The sequence below is a fragment of the Capricornis sumatraensis genome, chromosome 1, assembly GCF_032405125.1.
Source record: "Capricornis sumatraensis isolate serow.1 chromosome 1, serow.2, whole genome shotgun sequence".
Taxonomy (NCBI): Eukaryota; Metazoa; Chordata; class Mammalia; order Artiodactyla; family Bovidae; genus Capricornis; species Capricornis sumatraensis.
The window spans coordinates 69,539,662-69,567,570 of record NC_091069.1 but is presented as its reverse complement, the minus strand read 5'-3'; the positions used below and the strand labels follow the sequence as shown (position 1 = coordinate 69,567,570).

The 27,909-nt window shown below is 38.8% G+C and overlaps 1 protein-coding gene across 1 annotated transcript; it reads left to right on the top strand.

Annotated features, from left to right (window-relative positions):
• Window positions 1-1,786: 1,786 nt before the first annotated feature.
• CIMIP6 (ciliary microtubule inner protein 6) lies at window positions 1,787-27,589 on the top strand. Its single transcript, XM_068988035.1, has 5 exons — window positions 1,787-1,812; window positions 5,776-5,983; window positions 12,958-13,111; window positions 25,332-25,447; window positions 27,221-27,589. Exons 1-5 carry the CDS (start codon window positions 1,787-1,789, stop codon window positions 27,587-27,589), a joined length of 873 nt encoding a protein of 290 aa, XP_068844136.1.
• Window positions 27,590-27,909: the final 320 nt, after the last annotated feature.

Below are 27,909 nucleotides of genomic sequence, written 5' to 3'. Positions count from 1 at the left end.
AAATTTTGCAAAAAACTTCACAAAACCTTAGGTTATTCTTTCCCTATTCTGTGAAGAAACTGAGGCTCAGAGAAGTCAGAACATTCACTCAACTGAACCAGCTACTCGATAGTGGAATCAGAATTCAAACACTGATGTCCACCAAGGCTATGCTCCCAACCACAGTTTAATAGTTAGGATACAACCTAACTTAATAGATGAGTATGAGGCACTTAATTCAGTCAGAGCAAATGCTGGGCTCCCAAGCAGGAGTTCACTTAATGTTAATTCCCTGCTTTTGATTTCAACCCACTCTTCTCATACACATTTACTCATCTCCTTAACTCCCTGAGTACACATACACATAACCATATACTCACACACACTCTTGTCTTTTTATCAACAAGGTCCACACTCAGGTGTCTAGGTAATGAAAGTGAAAGAACGTGAAAGTTGCTCAGTCCTGTCCGACTCTTTGCAACCCCATGTACTATACAGTCCATTGAATTCTCCAGGCCAGAATACTGGAGTGGGTAGCCTTTCCCTTCTCCAGGAATCTCCCCGACCCAGGAATTGAACTGGAGTCTTCTGTACTGCAGGTGGATTTTCTACCAACTGAGCTCTCAGGGAAGCCCACTCTGCATCAAACTTCTATTCATTTACTCTTCTTCCTCTTAAGCTCATTTCTGTGCAATGATTCCTGCGATCCTACCTTAACAAACCTCTGCTGCCCCATATCTTTCAAGGTAAATGTAAACACATACTAAGACTGAGGCTGGGTTACAAAATAGATACATGTGCATAGTCCAATATACAGCAGAATTCAATTCAAAAAGGAGTATTCTCTACCCATTATCTAGGGAGATGCCCGAGCAATACCAAAGACATTTGGCTCTGGTAGTGGAAATTGGGAAGCAACGGTGAAATGAGGTAAGACATTCCAGGGCCTGAAAGTGGACGCAAGTCATCAGCTGCTTCTCTGAGGAACTCGTTCTTTTTGGATAAGGGCTATACGTACAGGCCTCGATCTGCTGCCACAGCCTCCAGCCTCCTCTACCTGATTCTGAACCCCGCTCAGGCTGGAGCAGATGCCCACAATGCGGGGAGTCTCATTTGTAGGAGATAAGTGTTTCCTTGCTTTATTTTACTCTTTGCCGCCAGCCAGGGTAAGGAGGATGTGTCAGAAATCATGGAGAACACAACAGCCAAGCTTTCTCATGCAAAGACTAAGCAACTCAGGAGCAGCAAATCATGACTTGCACTCAAGTATTTAATGGATCATGGGGAAACAAGCTTCTCTCCTGCCTGCCTGCCCTTTTGGAACCAGCTCTGGCAGACGTGGGCAAAACCGGGGTGACATCTTGCGGGGCTCTATAGGGTGGACGATGCAGGGACGCAAATAACTCAGCCCCTCACCCCGCACCAGGGCCAAGGGCCGAGCGGGAGGCTCCGGAATCGCCCCTTGATGATCCCAAAAGACAGACTGGGCCCTGATAAATATCCCGCCCGGCCGGATATAGGGAGCGGAGCTTACAGCGGTCCGGGAAGTACACAGTCAGATCCAGCCAGCCACTCCCTCCCCATCGCCAGCCTCACCCTCTTGCTGCAGAGCTGATAGGGTTACTACGCCTGCGCAGTACTAGTCCCGCCACTCCCACGCTTTCCGAGGCCTCCTGCTCAGCTTGCTGTCGCTTAGCAACGTACAAGTCACAGTCGCGGCTTCTCCGCGCGTCCCTTTCCTGGCAGGGTTTAGTCCATGGTTTTCCTGTGAGGCTCCTCATTGCCTCGAGTCAGACCATAGGAGCCCATGGAGGGAAAGGAGGATAAGCAGCAGTAAGTGCTGAGCATTGGTTTTCTATTTCTCCTTCCGAAAATGTTTTCTTCCCTGGGGGGATGGTTAAGTGAGATCCGAAGGGTGTCTTCAGGCCATCAGGGCCTTTCCTCTGCCAATCCCCTTTCCTACTCTAACTTCTAGTATTGAGTGCAATAATACTTTTTAAAACGCATTGTTTACTGAGCGCCTACAATGTATCAGGCAATTTACATGCATTTCTTGGCCTAAAATTCCTGACAATATACCATCTTGAATCATCCATTCCTTCTGACATCTAATTTATTAGCAAATTCTGTAGGCTTTACCTTGAAAATAAATGCAGACGCCTCCAAGATCCAGTATCTCTACCGTCATTCCCACTCAAGGCAGCGTTCTGCGTGGTCTTTTTACAGCATAAATTTAGATTCCTGTTCATCCTTGGCCACTGCAGAGGAAAAGCTTCTACAGTGGCCACTGTGTGTCCTTTGCCTTCCTTGGCCTTGTCTGGACTTGCCTCCCTCTGACAGGGTTCTGCTCCAGCACTGAGGCCTCCCTGCTACATCTGCAGTAACTTTCTGAGTGTGGTCCCCAGAACGGCATCAGCATTACCTGAGCACTTATTCAAAATGCACATTCTGGGGGGTGGTGAGAGGTTCCCCTTCTCTCCATAGATGCACCATATCAGAAACTCTAGAAGGGCATGATAATTGGGTGTTAACAAAACCTCCAGGTGATTGTGATGTACCCTAAATTTTGAGAACTATTCAATCAAGCAGCTTGTTACAGCTTGTTATGTTGTGAAGCCAGGTTATTTGCTTCCAAAGCCTGATACTTTTGTCTCTAAAATGGTGGTTCTCAAATTTCAATGTATATAAGAATAATAGAGTTTCCTGGGAACCTGCCCCAAAGATTGATTTGGTAGGTTAGGGAGGGGGCCCTTGAATTTGCATTTCTGACAAATTGAAACTGATACCAGGGCTGCTACTCCAGGAACCACGCTTGAAAAACCACCGTCCTAAGGTCAGGTACTTCTGCTGCAAAGCTTTGGCAGCTACAGTTCCCTTGCTAGAATGCACTCCCTCAATATCCACTTAGTTCTCTCCCCTCTTTCCTTTTTTCATTGCCACCTTCATAATGCAGCCTCCACCTTATCTAAAAATGCCACCTACCTCCCATAGACACGGGCTTCTTTCCCCCATTCCCTGATTTATTTTTGTCCTCAGTACTTAAAAGACTATATATTTTACTTTTTATTTCTCAATTGCCTTCACCTGCTAAAATGTTAAGCTCTGTTTACTTTGTTGCTTCTCTATCCTCAGTGCCTCAAACAGCAGCAAGCATATAACTCAAATATTTATTGAAAGAATGAATGATTTAACGTTATTCTCACATGTCTTATGATAGGTATTATTGTCCTTACCATGCAAAGAATTGGAAACCAAAGCTCAGACAGTAAATGGCAGAGCTGGGATTCCAACCCAGGTCTGACTTACTTCAGAGCCCAGTAGTATTTTTAACTGGAGAAGGCAATGGCAACTCACTCCAGTACTCTTGCCTGGAAAATCCCATGGACGGAGGAGCCTGGTAGGCTGCAGTCCCTGGAGTCGCTGCGAGTCAGACACGACTGAGCAGCTTCACTTTCACTTTTCACTTTCATGCACTGGAGAAGGAAATGGCAACCCACTGCAGTTCTCGCCTGGAGAATCCCAGGGACAGGGGAGCCTGGTGGGCTGCCATCTATGGGGTCGCACAGAGTCGGACACGACTGAAGTGACTTAGCAGCAGCAGCAGCCGTATTTTTAACTGTGCTTTCTTTCTAGTAAGAGATAACTAAGAACTCCATATTTCACATTTATGAGTCAATCTAGAGCCACTCAGACCACAAATACTTAATCAAATGACTGCATCAGTATGTGAGCAAACAGCCACAGTCCTTTCCTTAGGGACCTGATTCTAGTACAAATGTACTTCTGGGTTACAACTATGAGAAGCAGATGGAAAAAACTAATGCCAGAAGTCTACGATGATAATGGCCTTTAAATAAATTCATTTCTGAAAAGATAACAGGAAAAGCCTTTGAAGTGATTTACACTTAACCAGTAATCATTTTTTCCAAACCCTTCACAGAGAGCAACTTCTGTTGGGACACAGGGAACTGGAATCCAAGGGTCCTGAATATTGTGTGTGTTCTGGGTGAGGGTTGGGTGTGTACAGTTAACACAAAGCCAGAGTGACAGATAAGTCCAGCAGATTCACCAGAAATGTGTAGACAGTATAGTGGCAAGACACTTGTCTGGACACTGGGTACATAATGATGAATGAAACCCAGTCCTCACCTTCATGGAACTTAATGGCTTGTAAAGGATATTTGTAGTGCCTACTAGAACAAGTAAACAAAAATAGGTACATAAATGATAAATCGTAGTTTGTGTTATGAAAGAAATGAACAAAGTACTAAAACAGAGAATACATGGTGTGGGAAGGGGAAGTCTAGGAAAAGCTTCTGGATTCTTTAGCCACTGAGCCACTAGGGAAACCCAAAAGCTTCTGAGGAGATGAGGTTTCAGCTGGAGACCTAAATGGTAATGAGTCAGGAGCTGTGCAGGGAGCTGTGGGGTCCAGCAGATGCCCTGAGGGGAGAGGAGACTAGTGTGTTCCAGGAACTGAAGGTAGGCAGTCTGACTGAAGAGATTAGCGGGAGTAGGGTCACACAGGGTCTCAGAGTTACAATAAGGACGAAGTGTTTTATCGTAAATGCAATGGAAAGCCACTGCTGCTGCTGCTGCTAAGTCGCTTCAGTTGTGCCACTGGAGGGTTTTAATTGGAAAACCTGACAAGATAGAAGAGATGGACTTGGCTTTGGTTTGAAGTAAGGTAGGGTCATGGACACCCACTCCAGTACTCTTGCCTGGAAAATCCCATGGGCGGAGGAGCCTGGTAGGCTGCAGTCCATGGGGTCGCGAAGAGTCAGACACGACTGAGCAACTTCACTTTCACTTCTCACTTTCAAGCATTGGAGAAGGAAATGGCAACCCACTCCAGTGTTCTTGCCTGGAGAATCCCAGGGACAGGGAAGCCTGAGGGGCTGCCTTCTATGGGGTCGCATAGAGTCGGACACGACTGAAGCGACTTAGCAGCAGCAGCAGCAGGGCCATGGACAAAGCTAAACAGAATACTCACTTTCTCTATAAATTTCTAATCTTATTCATTCACCTTCCATGGGTCAGGGCTTTGACTTTTTTCTACATAAAAAGTATCTAAACTCAATATTTTGTTCTTACCTTTATTTTTCAAGTATCTGAAATTTTTTAAAAAGCACCTTTTATAAAGTCTATTACTCATTTGAAAGGAGAAACAACTTTATAAACTATTCCTTTAAAATATTTTTATTGATAACATTAGAAAAAAAATCAATAATTTTTATTTTTATTCCAGGGTAGTCATTAGAAGCAAAAAATGATGAGATTGAATTAGCTGTTCTGATGTCTGCATAGTGGTCTCTTCCTGAAAAGATAAATAATAGTGCTCATTTGGGAGTTTTTGTAAGTCTGCTAGGTGAGCCTTTAAAATTAAATAGATGGCTTTGTCACCTTGTCCAGATAACTAAATCTACTACATAACTAACTTAAAGAAGATGAATTAAAATTAGCATGTGACATAGGCACCTGAATAAATACTGTAAACATGATTTGTAAGAATGATCAAATCACTACTCTTTCTTTACTCCAAGCAAATGTCTGTACACTGCATCGGTATAATAGTAATAAAGAATCACGATTATAGCAAATATCTTTATCTTTTATATGATTTCAAATGAGAGGATACCTTCTCAAATTTTAATTGCACCATCCCCTAATATTTATTAATAAAGCCTAAATTGTCTTGACACCCGAAATATATTTAAATCTTATTTTATATGATTATCAATCAGCACTGAAATGTTCATTGGAATAAAGGATATACTATTTAATTATGTTTTTCAGACAGCATAAAATAGAAGATGTTGGTATACTGTATGTAACTGAAAAAGAAGAATTCAAACATGAAAAAAAACCTGGAAAAAGTATTCAACATTCAAAACCATGTGTTGGGAGAGGACGTGTATATTATGCTAAATTCATTAACACAAATGTAAGAACATGCAATGAACCAGTTCCCTACATAGATGTCAAAAACGAGCCAGAAAATCAGGTTGGATTGATGTTCATTATGTACAAACATAGATTTAGATTCAGAAATGTTTTGCAGGATCATTTTGTCACAGACTACTTAGAGGGTGTGACATATCTCAGACTAATCCTTTTTATAATCCAATAGTTAAAAGCAGTAATCTGGAACAATACTCACAGATAATGTTTGCATGCAAACAATGTGTGTGTTTGTATAGAAGGAATCCAAATAATTGTTTTTCTCAACTGGATCAGATTATAGTCACTCAGCAGTGCTTAGGGAGAGGAGGGGCTATTGAAGAAATCTCTTCTAAAATATTGTATTTGTGACAGATCTTATAAAAATTTCCATGATACTCAGTAATTCAAACACTTTCTATAAAAAATAGCTACCGATTATTGAAAGTGTGCAACGTGCTAGGAACGAGCTAAGAGTTTCATGTAAACTATATCCTTTAATCTGGACAACTATTTCTAGGAGATATTATTGGAGATAGTTTAGTGATAACATGCTCTAATATAGTAAATTAACATAACCTGAGATTACATAGTAAGCAAATGTCACAGTCACATTTCTGACCCAGGACTCTCAGTTTAGCTGAATCACACTTTCATTCACTATTATATTAAATATATTCCATTATCTTTTTTTTAGAATCAGGTTTGTTGAGGTTTATTGTATTAGTTTCCTATGTTGCTGTTAATGATTACCACAAACTTAAAACTATACCTTAAAGCAACACAAAGTTATTCTCAACAGTTCTGAAGCTCAAAAGTCCACAGTCAATCTCATTGGCCACTAGCAGAGCTGGTTCCTTCACCAGGCTCTAAGGAAGAATCCACTTCCTTGTCTTTCCCACCTTCTAGAGGTTGCTGTATTCCTTGGCTCACAGACCCCTCTTTAAAGCCAACAACATAGCATCTTCAAATCTCTGACTGACTTCCCTGCCTCATTCTTCTATAGACCCTTGTGATTATACTGGGATCCTTAGAAAAAAATAATCTGGATAATCTCCCCTTTCCAAGATCGTCTGTCATAGCCGCCAAGTCCCTTTGCCATGTAAGGTTAGGTGTGCCTAGTCATGTCCAACTCTTTGCGACCCCATGGACTGTAGCCCACCAGGCTCCTCTGTCCATAGAATTTTCCAGGCAAGAACACTGCAGTGGGTTGCCATTTCCTACTCCAGGGAAGGTTAGGTATAGTTCCAATTTAACTTAACATTTAAATGGAGATTGCTTTTTGTGAGCTCTCGTTACACAAATAACATCAACTATTCATGTCATGAAACAGCACACCACAGCCCTGTGTGTAAATGTGAAATAAATAAATAAGATAAATAGATAAATAAATAAAGTTTACCTTGGTTTTTAAAAATTAACTGGTTTATAGTAATAATGGCTTTAAAATGAGTAAAGAAAATAAAGTTACTTAAATATTTAAATTGACATATATCTGTTATGTATTTTTTTAAGAAAATGTCTTTAGCATATTAGATTGGTTGATTTTACTTATTTGCAAGATTTTTAAATTAAATAATCAATTATATAGTTCTACATAGGGACATCAAATTGGTGATATTAGAAAAAGTAAAAACAAGTTTCAGCTCTGTTAGTTCCAATGAAAACTAATTTGGTTGTCTTATATTTTAAAATATTGGTAAATATTGATATTTCAAAGACAATTATACTAGGTCAGTGTTTTACAAATTGTATTTTTTGGAGCACTAACCTTTGGCTATGTGCTCAACAAAATAAAGCTTCAAAGTCAAATATGCTGTGGAAAAGCTGTATTTTTATATACCCTTCTGAGAGCTTTACAATTCACATCAGTAGATAAAGGTTCTGAGAAATCCTGTGGTAAACTTGTTTAACTTGCTTATCTTAGTATTTGTCAAATTTATTTAACTATGGAAACCTCTTTTATATAATACTTATTAACATGCTGCAGAACTAGTATTCCACAGAACACAATTCAAGGATAACTGTTGCCTTTTCCTGAAAATGGTGCCGAAGGCAAAGAAGGAAGCCCCTGCCCCTCTCAAAGCTGAAACCAAAGCAAAGGCCAAGAAAGCAGTGTTGAAAGGCGTCCACAGCCACAAACAAAAGATCTGGAGGTCACCCACCTTCCAACACTGCGGCTCAGGAGGCAGCCCAAATATCCTTGGATGAGCGCCCCTAGGAGAAACAAAGCTGACCACTATGCCATCATGAGATTCCCCCTCACCACAAGTCAGCCGTGAAGAAAATAGAGACAGCAACACACTGGTGTTCACTGTGGCTGTCAAGGCCACCCAGCACCAAACTAAACAGGCTGTGAAGAAGCTTTATGACATTGACATGGCTAAGGACAACACCCTAAGCAGGCCTGATGGAGAGAAGAAGGTGCATGTTTGACTGGCTCCTGACTATGCTGCTTTGGATGTTGCCAACAAAATTGGGATCATTTAAACTGAGTCCAGCTGGCTAATTCCAAATATAAGAGTTTTCACTATTAAAAAAAAAAAAAAAAGAGTAACTTATTGAGCAAAGTATGAATTGCTTAAAGAGGTATTTTTCAGCATTCTTTCCGATCGACAACAAAATACAGAGGAATGTGGATACAATGTAACTCTAGTGTTTGCCATACACAAATTTTTTAAAGCCACGGAGGTCTACTAAAAAACATATGATTATCTATGTGTAAATTGTTGTCAAAAGTCTGTATTTCCCTAGGAATCCCTACAGTATAATGTTATGTTCCACAGACAGCACCCCCATCACCACACCCCCATCATCACCAGCAGTCATCTTGGCCAGGCTGCTCTAGACCTTGGCTTACCATCTCTAACATTCTCTTAACTAGTTTCTCCAGGATATCCCACTTGCTTTCACTATATCCCCCCAGGATTCTCCCTTAGTTTCTCAAAGAATGGAAGTAATTTTACTGATGCATTTCTGAAGATACTGGGATGACAGAAGTATAATACAGAGATGGCCTCACAGTGGTTTCCAAGTGTAGCCAAGAGGCCTGCAGTACAAGGGCTCTTGGGCATTCCAGGAGCCTGCATCATAGTGGGTCTTGTCATTAGGAATCTCCAGGTACCTTCCTACCATGGAGCTCCAGTGCTGGCCATCCTGGGGCAGGGACCCTGGGCTGGAAGGGAGGACTTCATCCTCTCTCTGGGTCCAAAGTTTGGGGAACAACTTTTTCTTTAGGCAAAACTCCCTCTACAATCTGCAGGATTGTGGTCTGACCCCCAAAACCCGGACAGAGCAATTACAGAGCAGGCCTTTTCCAGTGTCCTTTATCATAAATAACTCCACATCAGCCCCTCGCAATCCAGTGTAAGTGACTGTACACAGAGTGGTAAAGTTTTATCCTTAGTCCTCCCCTTCAGCATGAGGTAAAGGAAAAAAAGTAGGCTTCCACCTTTACTTTTAATCTTTATAATCTGAGCAAATGCTTGGACCAAAAGGGCATGCACAAGTATCTGGGTGCATACTCACTTTCAGTCTTCTAGGAAGGAACCAGACTTTCGGGTCATAGGGCATACTATTCAGAAATAGAAAAGATTAAAAAAAGTTTTTGAACTGTAGGATTTCATTCTCCTGAAGTGAGGATTCATCCAATTGATGACAGTAATCAGAACACTCACCAACTCCAAGGGTCTTAAAATCATCAATCACAACAGGAAAAATTGCTCATTGTTTTCCTTATATGCATCTGTAAAACCAGAGAGACCATTTTGGTAAAATTCTAAATTCAAGTTTTCTTGAAAGGTGAACAATCTCTGCTTTAAGGCTAGCTTTTGCACTATACTCTGGTTTAAGGGAAAAAACTGAAGTCTACCAGACATAGTGGTTCGCTCGTTCCAGAGTCACTTCTCCAGTAACTTGGATGTTAGCAAAATAAATTTCTGACCTACAGAAGGTTATATAAAGAAAATACCTTAAAACTTTATCATATGGCTTCCCTGTTGGTCCAGTGGTTGGGAATCTGCTTGCCAGGGTGGGAGACACAGGTTTGATCCCTGGTCTGGGAAGATCCCACATACCGTGGAGCAACTGAGCCTGGGTGCCACAACGAGAGAAGCCACCACCACCTATTGAAACTAGAGAGTAGCTCTCAACTTGTTCACAACTAGAGAAAGCCCAAACACAACAATGAAGAACCAGCATAGCAGTGAAGAATCAGCACAGCCAAAAAATAATAATAATAATAATAATAATCTTAAAAAAAACCTTATCATAGAAGATCTTTCTCAAGGTATTTACTTATAGCCTCTTTTTATTTTTGAAATAATTTAAATAACTTGGTGTTTGTCTGGCTTTGCCTTCCACAGCAGATTTGCAATAGCAGTGCAGCACAGAAATGAGAGGCTCACACCAAAAGATGGGGGCAGAATTGGGTGCAGCTCTGCTACCTGGTAGAGATACACCTTGGGGAAGTTACTTCATCTGCCACCAGTTTTCTCATCTGTACAGTGTGTGTACGTATCTGGTAGAACTGGTACACACCTCAACACCTTGTGTTGAGAATAAGGGAGAGAAGGCCTAGACCCTGCGACATAAGCACCACAATAATCACAGAGTAGAGAAGAGCAAGAAGCAGGCACTCTGACAACAGTAAGACGAAACTATTTTGAGCCAGAGTTAGAAGATGCCATCTGTGTAGTGATCTGTTCTAGAATTCCTCGGATCTACATCAAGTAGTCTTTTTTGCAATTCACTTTTAAGTTCATTCTGAAAAATGAGGCATTAGCCGGTTTTTCCTACTCCAAAATTCTTTGATTTGTGCAAACATTCATTTTTACCTCTGGTTACAGGTTGTTACTGGCCCTCATTACCAGTTGCAAAGGGAGGTCTAACTCTTTTCAACTGTGCAGGGCTTAGTTCATGCACATGGTCTTTGGTCCATGTCCATCTTATCTTTTTTTTTTTTTTTTGAATCGTTTGGGGGCGTCTCCAGTGGCTCAGCGGTAAAGAATCTGCCAGCCAATGCAGGAGACACAGGTTCAATCCTTGATCTGGAAAGATCCCATATGCCACTGAGCAACGAAGCCCATGCACCACAACTACTGAGCCTGTGCTCTAGAGCCCAGGAACTGCAACAGCTGAACCCATGTTCTGCAGCTGCTGAAACTCGTGAGTAGGGAACCCTCTCTAGAGCCCGTGCTCCACAACAAGAGAAGCCTCCACAATGAGAAGCCAGTGCACAGCAACTAGAGAGTAGCCCCTGCTCGCTGAGACTAAAGAAAAGCCAGCAGCAATGAAGACCCAGCACAGTCGAAAATAAATAGATAATTGACTCTTTTGGCCATGCCAAACAGCATGTGGGATCTTAGTTCCCCAACCAGGGAGCAAACCCTTGCCCCCGACATTGGCAGTGTGAAATTTTAACCCCTGGACCACCAGGGAAGTCCCCATCCCATCTTTTCAGTTTGAAGATAATTTCTCTTAGGGAAGAACCTTGGATTGAATGGCTCTGACTTCAGCTCTAAACAAGGCACACTTCGAATTCTAAGCCTTTCCGAGATTTCTTGCTATAATAGATTTCTTTCCCCAGAATACCCTACTTTTCCTTCCTTTGGTATTTTCATAACTTTCTGCTATCTAAGCTTCTTGACAATCTCCTGACAAGACGACTCCATTAGAGTATGTTTTCTTTGAATCTACTACTGTGCACCTTTTTATACATACAGGTCTCTTAGGAAATTAGCTCAGTTGAAAGCTAACTCCCTAATATAGCCATATAGGTTTCTTTAGATGTCTCCTTCTTTTTTAAATCAATGCAGCTTCAATTGTATTTTCAGAATTTAACTTACTAGAATTTCATATTTATCGCCCTTGAATCATATTTTAAAGTCTCTGACTGTGCAATAACAGTTGATTTTTTAAAAGGATGATCTCTTTCTTTAAAGCCCCGGGTAGCTGTTTGAATATACCCAAGGTTACTCTCCAGGCAGTGTTCTTGCCTGGAGAATCCCAGGGGCAGGGGAGCCTGGTGGGCTGCCATCTCTGGGGTCGCACAGAGTCAGACATGACTGAAGCGACGCAGCAGCAGCAGCAGCAGCAGCAAGGTTACTCTCATTCTCTAATATCCAAGAACTCTGAGGTATCACAGTTCCCTTTTCCCAAGGTCCTCTTCTACCTGATCAACCAGATGAAAAATTTTTTAGGCAGTTCTAAGACAAGTAACAATTCACCTCACTGCTTTCTCAGCTTCTAGAAGATCAAATTGTCAAATGGGCTAATGTAGACTCTTCATTTGCTTCATACTTAGGTCATGTTTTATTATGAAAAATTCAGTAACACTGGAGATATTTCTGCTTAGAACAAAATTTTTCAAACTGAGTCATTAGTGAGTTATAAATCCATGTGGACTGCAACCAGCTTTATGAAATGAAAATAAAAAAGTAATATAATAGAAAAATAGCCAAGTGCACTGCATGTCATAAAAATAAGTATTTTTTTTGTGAAACCTCTAGTTATATGTGAATGTATGCAGTGGGTACTCTTGCATGACATAAAATGTATTTTGTGGTAGGGGTCATGGACTAAAAACTTTAAAAAACCATCATCTTAGATGATAATACATTATTTGTATTGCTGAAAGGAAAAGAACAGAATGTAAATTTTAGGTTAAATCATATTTACTATATGTTAATACATAGGCATACATGTCTACATATATATATAACTATAGTACAAAACATAGAAACATAACTATTTTGTTGATTTTTACCACTCCATCTGTGGAAAGAAGGTAGTTTAAGAACTTAGCAGCTGTATTTTAGCTAAAAGTACGTGATAATGCATTTTTAGATGCCTTTTAAGAAATATAGCCTTTGTGAAAATATTCAATACGTTTATTCCTAGATTTCAGAACTGTATTTTAGTACTAGAAAAATCCAGTAACTTGTTGAATCAAATTACTAAACATTCACAGACATCAAACAGCACATGAAAATATCTTATAATATCCAATTTTATGTTTCCATTTTCCTTCTCATGAAGGGTGACTGGTGGCCACATGGTAAAGGACTGGAAAATCCATTCCAACCACCTTATGACACTAAGAGCACCCAGAGGAGTGACTTTAAGAAGCCAACATGCCCACTGGTTTCTCCAGTCAAATACAGCAAGTTGCAAAAGCCTTCTTATGGAATAGGTAAGGTTAGCATGTCTCCATTGTCTCAAGTTACTGCTATCAAATTAAGATGTATTAGATGTGCTTTTACCTCCTGGGAAAAACTAGTCCTCTACAGGAGTTGAAAATATATATGCGGCAAGTGCAGCCCTTGACAAGTTTGTTTCTCATCCTTTCCTGGTGGACAATTTAGCTCTAAACATGTTTAATGTAACATAATAAAAATTGTAATAATCATTGATAACACTAGCCTCCAAGTCAGAAATATAGTGGCATTCTGCACATTACTGCCAGCAAACTTTTAAAACTGTAACTGTTAAAATAGGAGGCAACTCTAACAAGCAGTATTTCTCAAAAAACACACTGAGGGACACTAGTTTTTATGATGTTTATAGATACTGCTAAAAAAAAAACAGGGAAAAACTGAATTTATAAAGTGAAACAGTTTTTTTCTTACTATAGAACTCTTAAAACCCTTATTCTAAGCATAAGCATAATGAGTTTCCAAGAAGAGGAATGAAGTATGCTATGTTTGAATGTAAAAGACAACTCCATCCTTTGCAGAAGATCATCTACATGACTGGTATCTCACAAAACATAATTTAGGAAATACTGTTCTATACACTATTCATAGAGTTTGAGACCTAAAACTTGTTTTACCTGATGGCATCATTATCATATCTAAGTCTTTCACACTTATTCAATTTGTTTCTATTTCTTGACCCAGTCCTACCCATCTCTGCCACAGGAGTAGGATTTTTTGGCAAGCCTTTTTTTTTGCCCACATTTACTAACTTACTTTTACTATAATGAGAAATTATTTCTATTTTTCTAAACCAACTAAAAAAGTCTAGGTCAATTGACTCTACTGGTGAAATGAAGTAAAACATGGCTTCCTCCTCCCCCAAATGACTACCAAAAAAAAAAAAAAAATTCACTTGAGTTCTTTCACTTAGGTGAATTGTATTTGATCAATGACACTAATATCAATACATGTTTAGAGATAACAGTGCTTCACATTTTTAAGGCTGAGTGGTGGTTTACCATGGTCTGGGAAGAGCCTATGAAGAAAGAACCATTTTTGTTAGCTCTTGTCCTGAATGTGAATCTTCATCAGTATTAATTAACTAGAATACTTCCAATAAAACACTGCAGTTTATGTATGTTTAAGGGTTTATTTGGGAATACAATTTTTAATAATTCTCTTTTTTTGACCCCATGACTGCATTAGTAGCCCACCAGGCTCCTCTGTCCGTGGGATTTCCCAAGCAATAATACTGGAGTGGGTTGCCATTTCCTTCTCCATTTAGCAAGTCTTCAAGCAGACATCAAGCTTGCCAGGAGAAGTATCAATAACCTCAGATATGCAGATGACACCACCCTTATGGCAGAAAGTGAAGAAGAACTAAAGAGCCTCTTGATGAAAGTGAAAGAGGAGAGTGAAAAAGTTGGCTTAAAACTCAACAGTCAAAAAAGATCATGGTATCTGGCCCATCACTTCATGGCAAATAGATGGGAAAATAATGGAAACAGTGACAGACTTTATTTTCTTGGGCTCCAAAATCACTGCGATAGTTACTGCAGCCACAAAATTAAAAGATGCTTGCTCCTTGGAAGAAAAGCTAGGATAAATCTAAACAGCATGTTAAAAAGCAGAGACATTACTTTGCTGATAAAGGTATGTATAGTCAAAACTATGGTTTTCTAGTAGTCATGTATGGATGTGGAATTTAGACCATAAAGAAGGCTAAGTGCCAAAGAATTCATGCTTTTGTACTATGGTGTTGGAGAAATCTCCTGAGAATCCCTTGGACAGCAAGGAGATCAAACCAGTCAATCCTAAAGGACATCAACCCTCAATATTCATTGGAAGGACTGATGCTGAAGCTGAAGCTCCAATACCCTGGCCTGCTGTGAAGAGCCAACTCACTGGAAAAGACCCTGATACTGGGAAAGACTGAAGGCAGGAGATGGGGACGACAAAGGATGAAATGGTTGGATGGCATCACCAACTCAATGGACATGAGTTTGAGCAAACTCGGGGAGATGGAGAAGGTCAAGGGAGTCTGGTGTGCTGCAGTCCATGGGGTGGCAAAGAATCAGAAATGACTGAGCGACTTAACAACAAATAGAAGTGCAGGATCAAGTCCAAACAAAAATGTATTTATTGAGTACCCTCTCTGTTCTCACCCTATACAAAAATTCACAAGATAAACATCAAACTTTCTGAACACAACAGTAAGCGGTGAAGGATTGCTTTGAGGTCAACAGTCCCTCAGTTGTAGCCTTCTGGCCTCAGTGACTGGCCAGTCTAGTTAAGGATACAAAAGGCAGCTAGACTGAAGGTCGGATATTAGAAAATAGTCATATTTAACATCATTTCCACCTCAAGAAGGGCAAAACATCGGGAGGACAAGCCATGAGATAATCTATAACAATGGTGTCTCTTTTAGGAATGTAATAAAGTTTCCACTTCTAATTCAAGATGGTAGACTGAGCAGAAACATCTAAATCCCCTGCCTCCCACAACCCTACTACATGATACCAAAGCAGTCAACCCACAAAAGACCCATAAAATGAGAAGAAGGGAAGGAAGAGCCTTCTGACATATCAGAAGGAATGGAAGACTGCTGATGGATAAAAGACAGCAAAGAAGCAATAATCTAGAATATATGGAAGGAGACGCAACAAAGGAGAGCCAATCTGCTTGAAAAAAAAAACCAGAAGTGTCTGAAGGCTCAGTCAGGAGACAAAGCAAAATGGAAAGTGTGGAGGGAGAATTAGAGGGTTGCTTAAATAACTTCTCCAAGTCATGAGCACTCTACCCTCTCCCCACATTGGCTGCTGGAGTCCAGTGTCTCAGCCAGATGTCAACTACCACACTAGTTAGTTCAGTATTTCAAACTGGTCTCCTCTCCTATTCTTAACTTATGAAGGGACAACCAAAGATTAGAATTATGCCAAATTATATATATTTTTTAGTTTGGAGCATAAAGTCAAGAAAATATCACAGAGCATAAAAGAAACAAAGACAAAAACCTTAGAAAATATGAGAGAATAAAAACAAAATAGAGAATCATTCTTGGAGTTCCAACTCTTCTGGAGCTCCAGAAAAGAGTAAATGTAAAAGAGAGAGAATTATCCACACATAACATTTATTGAAAGTGAAAGTGTTGGCCTCTCAATCGTGTCCCCAGGTCTCCTGCATTGCAGGCAGATTCTTTATAATCTGAGCCACCAGGGAAGCCCTAAACATTTATTAAGCATATACTATCTGCCAGGTACTTTATGAAACTTCTAAATGTTAACTCTTTCAATTCTCACAGCAACATTATGGAATATAATATTAATAGTATAGGTGACACTAGTGGTAAAGAATCTGTCTCCCAATGCAGTTCAATCCCTGGGTTGGGAAGATCCTTTCGAGTAGGAAATGGCTACTCACTCCAGTACTCTTGCCTGGAAAATTCCATGGGCAGAGGAGCCTGTAGGCTACAGTCCATGAGGGTCATAGAGATTTGGACACGACTGAGTGACTGAGCACAATACTATTAATACTCTCATTTTTCAGATAAGAAACCAGAGTTTAAGAGTTTTAAAAAATAATTCCCCCAAGACTACACAGCAAATAACTGGTGTCTGAACTCACTCTGACTCTAGTACCTGTAAAAATAACCAGTACTTGGACTTCCCTGGCAGTCCAGTGGTTAAGATTCTGCACTTCCACTGCAAGAGACACAGGTTAGATCCCTCGTTGGGGAACTATAAGATCCCATATGCCATGCAGCAAATATTAAAATTAAAAATAACCAGTATTCTACACAGCCTCTAAAATAATAATAATTTCCCAATTAAAAGAAAGCCACTGAAAGAGTCCACTGAGTACTTCAAAATATGAAGGGGAAAAAAAAGAGACACACCTACACATCACTATGAAACTGTAAAACAACAATTATAAAAAGATTCTAAAAGTTTCCATTAAAAGAAAACCAAGTCACCACCTAAAGAATAAGTATATGGAATTAAGCAACACCGCTGGAAGAGCACAATGGGGTTAATGTCTTCAAAGATCTCAGGGGAAACCATTTTTAACCTAGCAAAGAGGATTCTATTTGACATTTACACTAGAACCTTTTTTAACCCCTAGTGACACTGGGCATTGGATCAAATGAGAAAGAAATGTAGTACTAGCACAGTATTTGGTCATTAAGTGAACAAAATTCATATGATTGTTAATATATTGTAAATACTATACAGTAGTTTTCAACTTTTAGCATCACTCTATAGACACAACATAGAAATTTTTAGAGCTTCCCTGGTGGCTCAGACTGGAAAGAATCTGCCTGCAGTGCAGGAGACCCAGCTTCAATACCTGGGTTGGGAAGATCTCCTGGAGAAGGGCATGGCAACCCACTCCAGTATTCTTGCCTGGAGAATTCCATGGGCAGAGGAGCCTAGCAGGCCACAGTCCATGGGGTCACAAAGAGTAGGACACAACTAAGCGACTAACACAAACACACAGATCAGGCACTACCTACTTGGTCTCCTGAAAGTCATGTTTGTTTCAGAACCAAGTACACAGGCGAAAATTGGTTCTGAAAAGAGTATTCTCTACCTCCTTGGTCTGAGTTATATATTCCTTCTCTAAATCCCCATACCATGATATCAGGACCAGCAGGAGATAAAGTAGGTAGATCTGGCAGGTCAAATAGGATCATGTAGACCACAGCAAAGAATTTGAAATTTATTCTACAAACAATGAGAAATAACTGGAGGCTCTAAACGGGGAGAGTGATATCATTTATGTTTTTAAAAGATCCTTCCAAGGATCTGAGTTGGTTTTTTTTTAAGTAGTTTTTTCTATAAAACATTCAAAGTTGAATGCTTTAGTAAAGACTTGCTAAAAGGTCATTCACTAACTTAAAAATGCTAACTAAGAGTGGGTAAAATAACTGTAAAAGAAGAGAGAGCACAAATTTTTAAAATGTTGAAGGACGCTGTAACTCATTTTCCTTCAAAAGTTTCCTTAAGTTTCCATTCTGTGTTAAAGAAACAAACTGAAAAGGATGCATCAGGGTGTGGTTTGCGCAAGAAGTACAAAGTGAAATTCCAAACAGACACTTCCTCAAAGAAAATGCCTTTGCACTTCAATAAAATTTTGGTAAATGGACTGCTTAAAATATCTAGACATGTTTCATCATTGACTGTGATTCTTTGCCAGTTACTGACTTTTTTGTGAGCAAACCAGTCGGTCCCAATACTTTCTCTGAAAGTAGCTGTTTCTTCTCTGGTTCAAGAAGGGACGTGGTGGAAGACAACACAGAGAGACAGGCTTTGTTCTAGGATGAACAAGCAGGACCTGGCCATTTCATAAAGGAACAACCATAATCACTGTCTATAAGTCTGTTAGTTTTCTCAAAGAGGAATCCTCAAGCTCTGCCTGGAGTAGGGGAGAGAAAATCTGGGAATCCCTCAGGCAATCTTCAGGTTACAGGTTCACCTTGCACCACTTTGCATGCTCCTGGCCTCAGAAGCATCTGATGCCAAATGCATGAACTAGATTGATTTTCACCCCACCTCCTCCTCCACAAGCACTTAGCTTCCAGTTTTCTGGGATCTACTCAAGTCAATTGCCACTTATCCATCTGCTTCCCAACTTCCAAATTTGTTAGTATCTTTGCTCATATTTAGTTCTCTTTTGTTTCCTTAAGGCTTTAAGACATTTTAATTTCTTTACTATCACTGTACTATCTTTTTCCTCTTTCTGTCTCTTCCTCTCTCTCTTGTTCTTTTATTGGTATTTCTCATTGCCAAGATCATTACTATATTCCAGGTCCTACCACTATGCCCAGACTCAACAATTATTTATTAAGTTAAATGATAATTCATATTATTCAGTAGATTATTTAAAGTCATAATATAACTTAAACTAATAACACACAACATAAACCTGCAATTTATTCAGTTTAGATGGTGTTTGGATACTAGATGAGAATGATTTTAGTTTATATAACATTTTAAAATGTATATACAAACCAGTCTGTATATGTCAGATTTTTAATGTATATATACATGTGTACATATTTACATATATGCATACAGACAGAAAACATGTATATAAACATGCGTTACTAACAAAAGTCATCTCATAGTTATTCTTTTCCATCAGCCCACTTAATTACGCCTGGCTTTTGGCATTTTAGTAATGTCATCTTGTGCTGATAATGAAAGTGCCCTTTATGTCTTGTACCACCACACAATTTCCTGGCTGCCATCCATGGTCAGTTTAACAAATGGCTATACTCCATCATATCTGAGTCGCTGTAGAAGTAAGTGTTCACTTTTGGTTTTATATAATAAAACTTTATAAATTGGAAAAGCTGATCTAGTTTATAAGGGAGGTATTTCTAATTTAAATGAAATTTTGACTGGTTATAAATTACTTGATATTTTACCATTCTTGCAAATTCAGATACAGTGCTAAAAATATTTTTCTAAAATAGGTTTTAGTTTGTGTTGCTTCTTTTGTATCAGGGTATGACAATGATTTCTTGCTATAATTGTATTCAAGTTTCTTATTTTTCACTGTATTTTGAAAATCTGTACTGTTGTTTTTACATTAATAATCTTTTATTTAAGATGAAAATAAATCCTACTTTGAAGAATGGGGTTTCTAATAGAAAAATTATACTGAGGAATGCTTTCTTAAGTAGATACAAACAAAAAGTTAAGAACATTTTTCAAAGTAAAAACTGCTAAGTTCCCATTAATATGAGGAGCAAGTTGTGTGCTTGAACAAATCCTGCCTTTGTTGATAAAATATAGATGGCTAGACACCAACTTGTTTGGAAAATTCCTATTTTAATTAGAAGTTTCCAAGAAACAGAGAGTGGATTTCAAATATTTTTCATAGACTTTGCCTTACTTTTGGAAGCCTCATCTAACAAGGCTTCTTTTAAGTAATTATTTTGGGTCCAATTTGAATTCTTAAGTAACCACTAAGAACTTGAATATCTTCTTTGATGTTTTCCCACTTAGATGATCTTCACTACTGTGGGCTTACTTTAAAATCTCATATATTTGCATAAATGAATATGGTAGTTATGTCTACTTTTAATAATGTCTGGGTAAGGAACTTCTTTCTGTAATACTCTAGATTGCCTTCCTTGCCTCTTTATTAATCTCCATGAAGATATTTTTTTAAGTTACTTAAAAGATTCTGGGAGGTCCTATTTAAAAGATGATTTAATTAACTTCCTTCTGAAGTCTTTCTGGCTGTTATCTGCCTAACAAGTCACTCCAACATTTAGTTGCTTAAAACAACAATTATTTTATTTGCTCATGATTCTGCAATCTGGGCTGTGCTCAGCTGGGCAGTTCTTTGGCTGGTCTTATCTGTGGGCACTTGAGTGGCTTAATTTAGTTGACAGGTCGTCTGAGGACGGAACTCAGCTAGGATGCTGGAATAATTGGGCCTCTCCTTCTGCATTTGGTCTCTGAATGTGGTTTCTCTAGCAGGGTAGATGGACTTCTTACATGGCAGTTCAGGGCTCTCAAGAACACAGTGTTTTCTTAAACATTATCCTGGAACTGGCATGATATTGCTTCTGCCTCCAATTGACTGAAGTTAATCACAATGCCAGTTCACATTCACAGAGGGACTGTGCAAGGATGTGAATACTGGAAGGCCTGATTCTTTGGGGCCATCAGTGTAACACACTAGTTCAATGTCTTTAAATAGTTCTTTCCATTAGAATTTAGGAATGGCCAACTCGTGACCTCTCTTTGTCTGAAACTGTGTAAACTAAATTGCCCTCACTCTTTAATGAATGAAAGTATAGCTGGATATAGAATTCTAGATTCACAGTTACTTAGCTTTTATACCAGGAAGGTATTATTTCACTGTCATCTGGATTCTACTGTTACGTCAAGTGTGCAAGTAAGCCAGTTGTTAATCCTTTGAAGGGCTCATGTTTCAGTAGATCTTTTTTATGTTTTAAGGGATTCTTTGTATACAGAAAGAGTTTATAGTTACTTATGATTTAAATTAATATTCTAGTTTTAACATTATAAATTTAAAGATATTTCTTTCCTTAAGCCTTTCATTTTTAAATATAATAGTAGATAGTAACTTTCACTTATTCTTTGATATTTAAACTCAAGTTGACCATAAACCTTAGGCACATAAGGGTTTAAACATAAACCCTTCTTGATTTATTTCTATTCTTGAGTTCTTCCTCTAGAAATTTTTTGAAGTGATCTGTTTTACAGGAAAATATTCGGAGGCCTTCTTTGCCTCCGAATATTTTTTATTCTGGCTTCATAATTAAATGACAGTTTGGCTGGATATAGAAAATCCAGGCTTAAAGATTTTTCCCTTTAATATTTAAAAAATATTGTTATCATGTGTCCAATGTTGTTGTTATCAAGTTTGATATAAATCTGCTTATTTACTCTTTTGCTGGTAATCTACCTCTCCTCTTTGAAAACATTTAAAATTTTTTCTTTGTCTCACATGACTTTAAATTTCTCTATAAAATGTCTAAGGTAAGTTTTTTTTCTTTATCTACCATGCAGGATTTGGAGGAGTGTGAGCCAAATGAGAGATCTAGGGTGCAAAATGTAAGGACGCACTCACTCCCAGCATTGTGCAAGTGCCTCCTTAAATTTGCATCCCATGGGCCTCACCTGCTCCATCTTACTTCTGACCCTGCTACCTGTTTGGTAATCTGTGACCCCTTTCACTCTGAGGCCTCTGGATTTTAATTCTAATATATTTATCATCCTTAAACATTTCATTTTCTGTCTTCTAGATTTCCTGAATTCTAGTATTAGTATTTCTATCATCCATGTCTCTTAGCTTTTTAATTTTATTCTTTTAACCTTTCCAGATGTCTTCTAGGAGAGCATCTCAGTCTGACTTTCTAGTTCATAAATGTTATTTATCTCATCATTTCCATTTCAACTACTAATTTTTCATTTCTAATATTTTACATGATTCTTTTTTATGTTCTCATTCTTGCTTTATTATTAATACCTTCTATATCTTTGAGGATATTTGTTATGCTTATTCTATTCTTGGTGCATAGGTTCTAATAATTCTCCTTCACACACGTTTTAAATTTTGTTGTCTTTCTTTTACAGTGTCTCTCTAGTTTAACTTTAGGTCATATTCCACAAGGGGAATTATCAACCTCTATGAGGGCAAGACTAAAGACCAGGGCTTGGATTGCGTGCCTCCCAATGAATTTAAGGCAAGAAGATGAAGGTCAAGCTGGGCCAGCTGTGAGTCAGGCCCCACAAAACCAGTTTTGACCATCTCTATTTTTTGTCCCTACTGAGACCAATCCTCTAGTCAGGTCTCCACTCCTTTCTCCTTTAAACTCCTGAAAAGAGGCATCACTGAGAGAAAGCTCTTGATGTTTTTAATCCACCAGCACTGACAGTTGCTAGGGGAATGCTGGAGGAGGAAATGCCCAAGGGGGCCGCATGCGTCCATTTTCATCCGCTTCTTACCCTGGAGGGATTTCTGTACTGTTTCAATGATGTCACTAAGTCGACAACAGATGGCTAGACTGTTGCTGCCAGTTTCTGCTGCCTTCAGGCAAACAATGATCTTCCTAAGGCAAGGCAGGGGAAAGTCAAGAGCAGATCTGAAAAGCTCTCAACCCATTCTCCACTGGCTATTTCGGATCTCCTATCCTCCAGCCCAAGCTGCCACCAACCCTTCATACTGGTTTACTAAACTCTTTAGTTTTCTCACAGTCTTTTGATAGTTCATTGAATTCATGCCTGATGGTTTCCCTTTTGTCAGGATATGAAAGAGCTCTCCTGCAGCCTAACTTGGAAATCCCTTTCTAATTTGGTCCATCATCCTGGAGACTTTATAGACACTATCTTTAATCCCCACAGCTCTGAAAGGGAAGTATTATTATCCTCATTTTAGAGACAGAAGTGATTTGTCCAAAGTGACACAGGTGGGATATGTGGGAGAGCTGGAATTTGAAAACACGTCTATCTTTTCCCAAAGCCCATGCTTTGGATACTCCATTGACTCCACCTAATTAATGCCTCAAATTAGAAGAGCTTCATTTTATTCACAAAGTTATCAGATTATGTTCCTGGAAACATTAACATTCTGTGAGCTGTACCGTGACATTTACCCTAAAACTGACAGTCTTTTCCAAATTGGTAGAAGAATATGTTATGGTTGGAATTTTCTCAGTTTAGTGGTTGTCCACAAATTTTTGGCACCTGCTATCTTTTGTGTGATAGCAAATCCTAAAGGAAAGGTAATGATAAGGTAGAAAATGAGTTTTGAGTATCTGATCTCAGTTAGAAATCAAGGAAATGTTATCAATTAGCATTTTTTCCTGGTAGCTGGAAAAGAATGCCATCTCATACCATGTAATATATAAATGTTTGAATGCTTCATTCCTGCTAGTAAAATTAGTTTATATTTAATGTCTGACTATTGAACTGAATTTGTGAATACTTAATAAATGTAAATTTACTAACATTTTTCCTTTTTATATGCACTCCCTAATTTTAAAGGCATTTTTTAAATTAAATTTTATTTTTTAATAGTGAATACATGCATATGGTACAAAATTCAAATGGTACAATAGGACAAAGAGTTAAAGTGAATCCACCTTTCTCCACCTCCATCCTCCAGTCTGCTAACTCCATTCTCCTGCAGCAACCACTGTTACCAGTTTCTTGTTATCACTCGATAGATATGGTAGTGATATGTATGTAATTACCTTATGTATGTCTTTTCTATAAAAAGGAGAAATGTTTATTTATTTTTAAAATTAATTCATTTATTTTAATTGGAGGCTAATTACAATATTGTAGTGGGTTTTCCCATACATTGACATGAATCAGCCATGGGTGTACATCTGCTTCCCATCCTGAACACCCCTTCCTCCTCCCTCCCCATCCCATCCCTCAGGGTCATCCCAGTGCACCAGCCCTGAGCACTCTGTCTCATGCATCAAACCTGGATTGGCGATCTGTTTCACATATGATAATATATATGTTTCAATGCTATTCTATAAAAAAGAGAAAGTTTTAATTTTTTCCTTGACAGAATTTTATGTCACTAAACTGGGTGTTACTCTGACTGCTTATATAACATTGTGTGCTAAAAGCAGAAATAAAGTGAGTTTTAAAAATTAAAAAGTTTCAACATTGAGAGTCCAACATAATAAACCCCTTCATAGATAGCTATTACCCACATTAAAAGATTATTTTAAAGTGATTTTTAGAGAGCTTAATACTCTTGCAAAGTTTCAGAGCCTCTGTTAATGGGAAATGAAAAGAATTATGTGTTTAATTCTAGGTGCAGCAGCCCTGGCATCTTCCAGTTGATCTGTCAGTGCTATCTGAGAGCAATTTGTGCATAAATTTCTCAAACCTTTCTAGTAGTAAAAAAAAAAAAACCTGACAAATAAATTGTACTTATGCTTTCCTAGCACTTTGGTTGGTATATGTGCAAGAAGCAGATCTAACAGTAGGTTTTTAAAAGCCATCAAAGCTATGGTTTTTCCAGTAGTCATGTATCGATGTCAGAGTCGGACTATAAAAAAAGCTGAGCACCAAAGAATTGATGCTTTTAAACTGTGGTGTTGGAGAAGACTCTTGAGCGTCCCTTGGACTGCAAGGAGATCAAACCAGTTAATCCTAAAGGAAGTCAGTCCTGAATATTCATTGGAAGGATTGATGCTGAAGCTGAAACTCCAACAATACTTTGGCCACCTGATGTGAAGAGTTTACTCACTGGAAAAGGCCCTTATGGTGGGAAAGATTGAAGGCAAGAGGAGAAGGGACAACAAAGGATGAGATGGTTGGATGGCATCACCAACTCGAGACATGAGTTTGAGCAAGCTCCTGGAGTTAGTAATGGACAGGGAAGCCTGGTGTGCTGCAGTCCATGGGGTTGCAGAGTTGGACACAACTGAGGGACTAAACTAAACTGAATTGCATTAATATTAGCTTTTTAAATTACTAGCAACTCCACATGTGGGGCTAATTTGGTTGTTTTGATTTGGTTCTTCTCATAGAGAAAGAATGATAAATCTATCATAGTATTATTTAGACGTGTTTAGGTAAACTTGCATACTTAAAACAATTTAGTTTCATTCACATTCTTTATAAAGCAAAATATTATAAATACTTATGTTTCCATATACAAATCTAACTTGTATCCTGACCTTCAGAAAATCTTTTTCCCCCTCAGTTCCACTTGTCTCTCCCGATGCATCAGCAGAACTTCAAAGGAACTTTAGAGAGCGCATCTCTTTTATACATCAATATGATGCCAGGAAAACACCCAATGAGCCCATTCGGGGAAAGGTGAGACAGTATTTAGAATCAATTATTTAATACTTTATGATGGTGGATAGATTTATGCTAGAACTCCAAGCTTTTTCAAGTCACAATCATCTTTCTCAAAGTTGATTTACACAAACTAACATGGTTATTAGGAGGATAAAAATCTTAAACACATGTCATCATCAAAACTAAAGAATGATATCATCATTTTGGATCACAGTATTTGGAATTTGGTTCAAATTAGTAAAATCATTCACTTAACATAAAGCAAGTTCCAAATAGGAAAAGGAGTATGTCAAGGCTGTATACTGTCACCCTGCTTATTTAACTAATATGCAGAGTACTTCATGAGAAACGCTGGGCTGGAAGAAGCACAAACTGGAATCAAGATTGTGGGGAGAAATATCAATAGTCTCAGATATGCAGATGACACCACCCTTATGGCAGAAAGTGAAGAGGAACTAAAAAGTCTCTTGATGAAAGTGAAAGAGGAGAGTGAAAAAGTTGGCTTAAAGCTCAACATTCAGAAAACAAATATCATGGCATCTGGTCCCATCACTTCATGGCAAATAGATGGGGAAACAGTGGAAACAGTGTCGAACTTTATTTTTGGGGGCTCCAAAATCACTGCAGATGGTGACTGCAGCCATGAAATTAAAAGATGCTTACTCCTTGGAAGGAAAGTTATGACCAACCTAGATAGCATATTCAAAAGCAGAAATATTACTTTGCCAACAAATGTCCATCTAGTCAAGGCTATGGTTTTTCCAGTGGTCATGTATGGATGTGAGAGTTGGACTGTGAAGAAGGCTGAGCACCGAAGAATTAATGCTTTTGGACTGTGGTGTTGAAGAAGACTCTTGAGAGTCCCTTGGACTGCAAAGAGATCCAACCAGTCCATTCTAAAGGAGATGAGTCCTGGGTGTTCATTGGAAGGACTGATGCTGAGGCTGAAACTCCAATCCTTTGGCCACCTGATGCAAAGAATTGACTCATTGGAAAAGACCCTGATGCTGGGAGGGATTGGGGGCAGGAGGAGAAGGGGACAACAGGATGAAATGGTTGGATGGCATCACCGACTCGATGTACATGAGTTTGGGTGAACTCTGGGAGTTGGTGATGGACAGGGAGGCCTGGTGTGCTGCGATTCATGGGGTTGCAAAGAGTCAGACACGACTGAACAACTGAACTGAACTGAAAGCAAAGCAATTTGATAAATTTCTGTATATATGTCACAGGGGGATGCATATCAGGTTTATAAATTTAAACAATGATGTAACAGCCAATTGCTGGATTATTTTTTTTTTTTACCAACTACAGATGTTTGTTTTCATATTTCATGATGGCTAACAATAACATTTCACAACTATTAGTTGTTGGAACTAATAGATGTTTGCGATGCAATCATAAATCCTTAGGTCTTTAAACTGCAGTTTCTACTGTTTCCATAGCAACCCAAAGAGCAAGAAAGGAAACTTGATATGAATAGTCTCATACAATCCAAATGACAGAAAAATTGAGAATGAGAGATAATGAGATGCTCCTCTGACTTTGCTTTTCCTTTCCTGTTCATTTTCTGGTGCACCTTTGTTCATACTTTGTTTGAATGGTTCACCGATAATAATTATGCTGCTGCAGTCTACAGTTTCAGACTAAGGTGACAGCTAATGAACAGGCAGAGAAGTAAGAGCCTGTTTCAACCAGGACTTGAGCTAATACATGAACTCAGGTCACAGCTGCATCTTCCAGCAACTTGTGTGCCCTGGTTAACATCAATTTTGTTTTCCTTTCCAGAGACATGGAGTTTTTGTGCAGACAGAGATAAAACCAGGGAGTAGGCCAACAGTTCCTGAGAGAACAGAGGTATTACTGAATGCTTCAGGGTCACGCTCATCAGAACAGTCCAAAAAAACAGAGAAAGGAAACTCAGCGGAAAGCAAAATGATCTCACCCGGTCTCTGCCGACAAAATTCCCAGGAGTTGTTAGAGACTAAAACTCACTTATCAGAAACAGACATCAGAGTGGCAGCCAACGCCTCCCCCAGAAGGCCTGAGAAAAGGGAGAAGACTGTAAAAGTCTTTCAAATAGCCGTGGTAAATGCTCTTCTCACCAGGCATGATCCTTTAAGTCCACCAATAAAAAGTCAAGACAAATCAGGATAAATTACCTTCTTTAGAAAAAAAAAAAAACCTTGGAACATAGAGAAATTTCAGAATCATCATACAGGCCCTCAAGTTTGTTTTTTCTTTGATCAATAACCTCAAAAATTACAATTTATATAAAATGGGACGATGAAAAAGGGATAATAAAATACACCAAAAATTCAAGTGTGGTCTTCAATGAGTGATGGACATAAGACATATTTCTACGTCATATTTATAAATATAACAACTTTGTTTTGTACAGCAATGGATGTAATTAACAAATATAAGAGGCCCTGTTAGATAGTCGTTAATCATGGCTTTAGAATCAAACTGGGGTT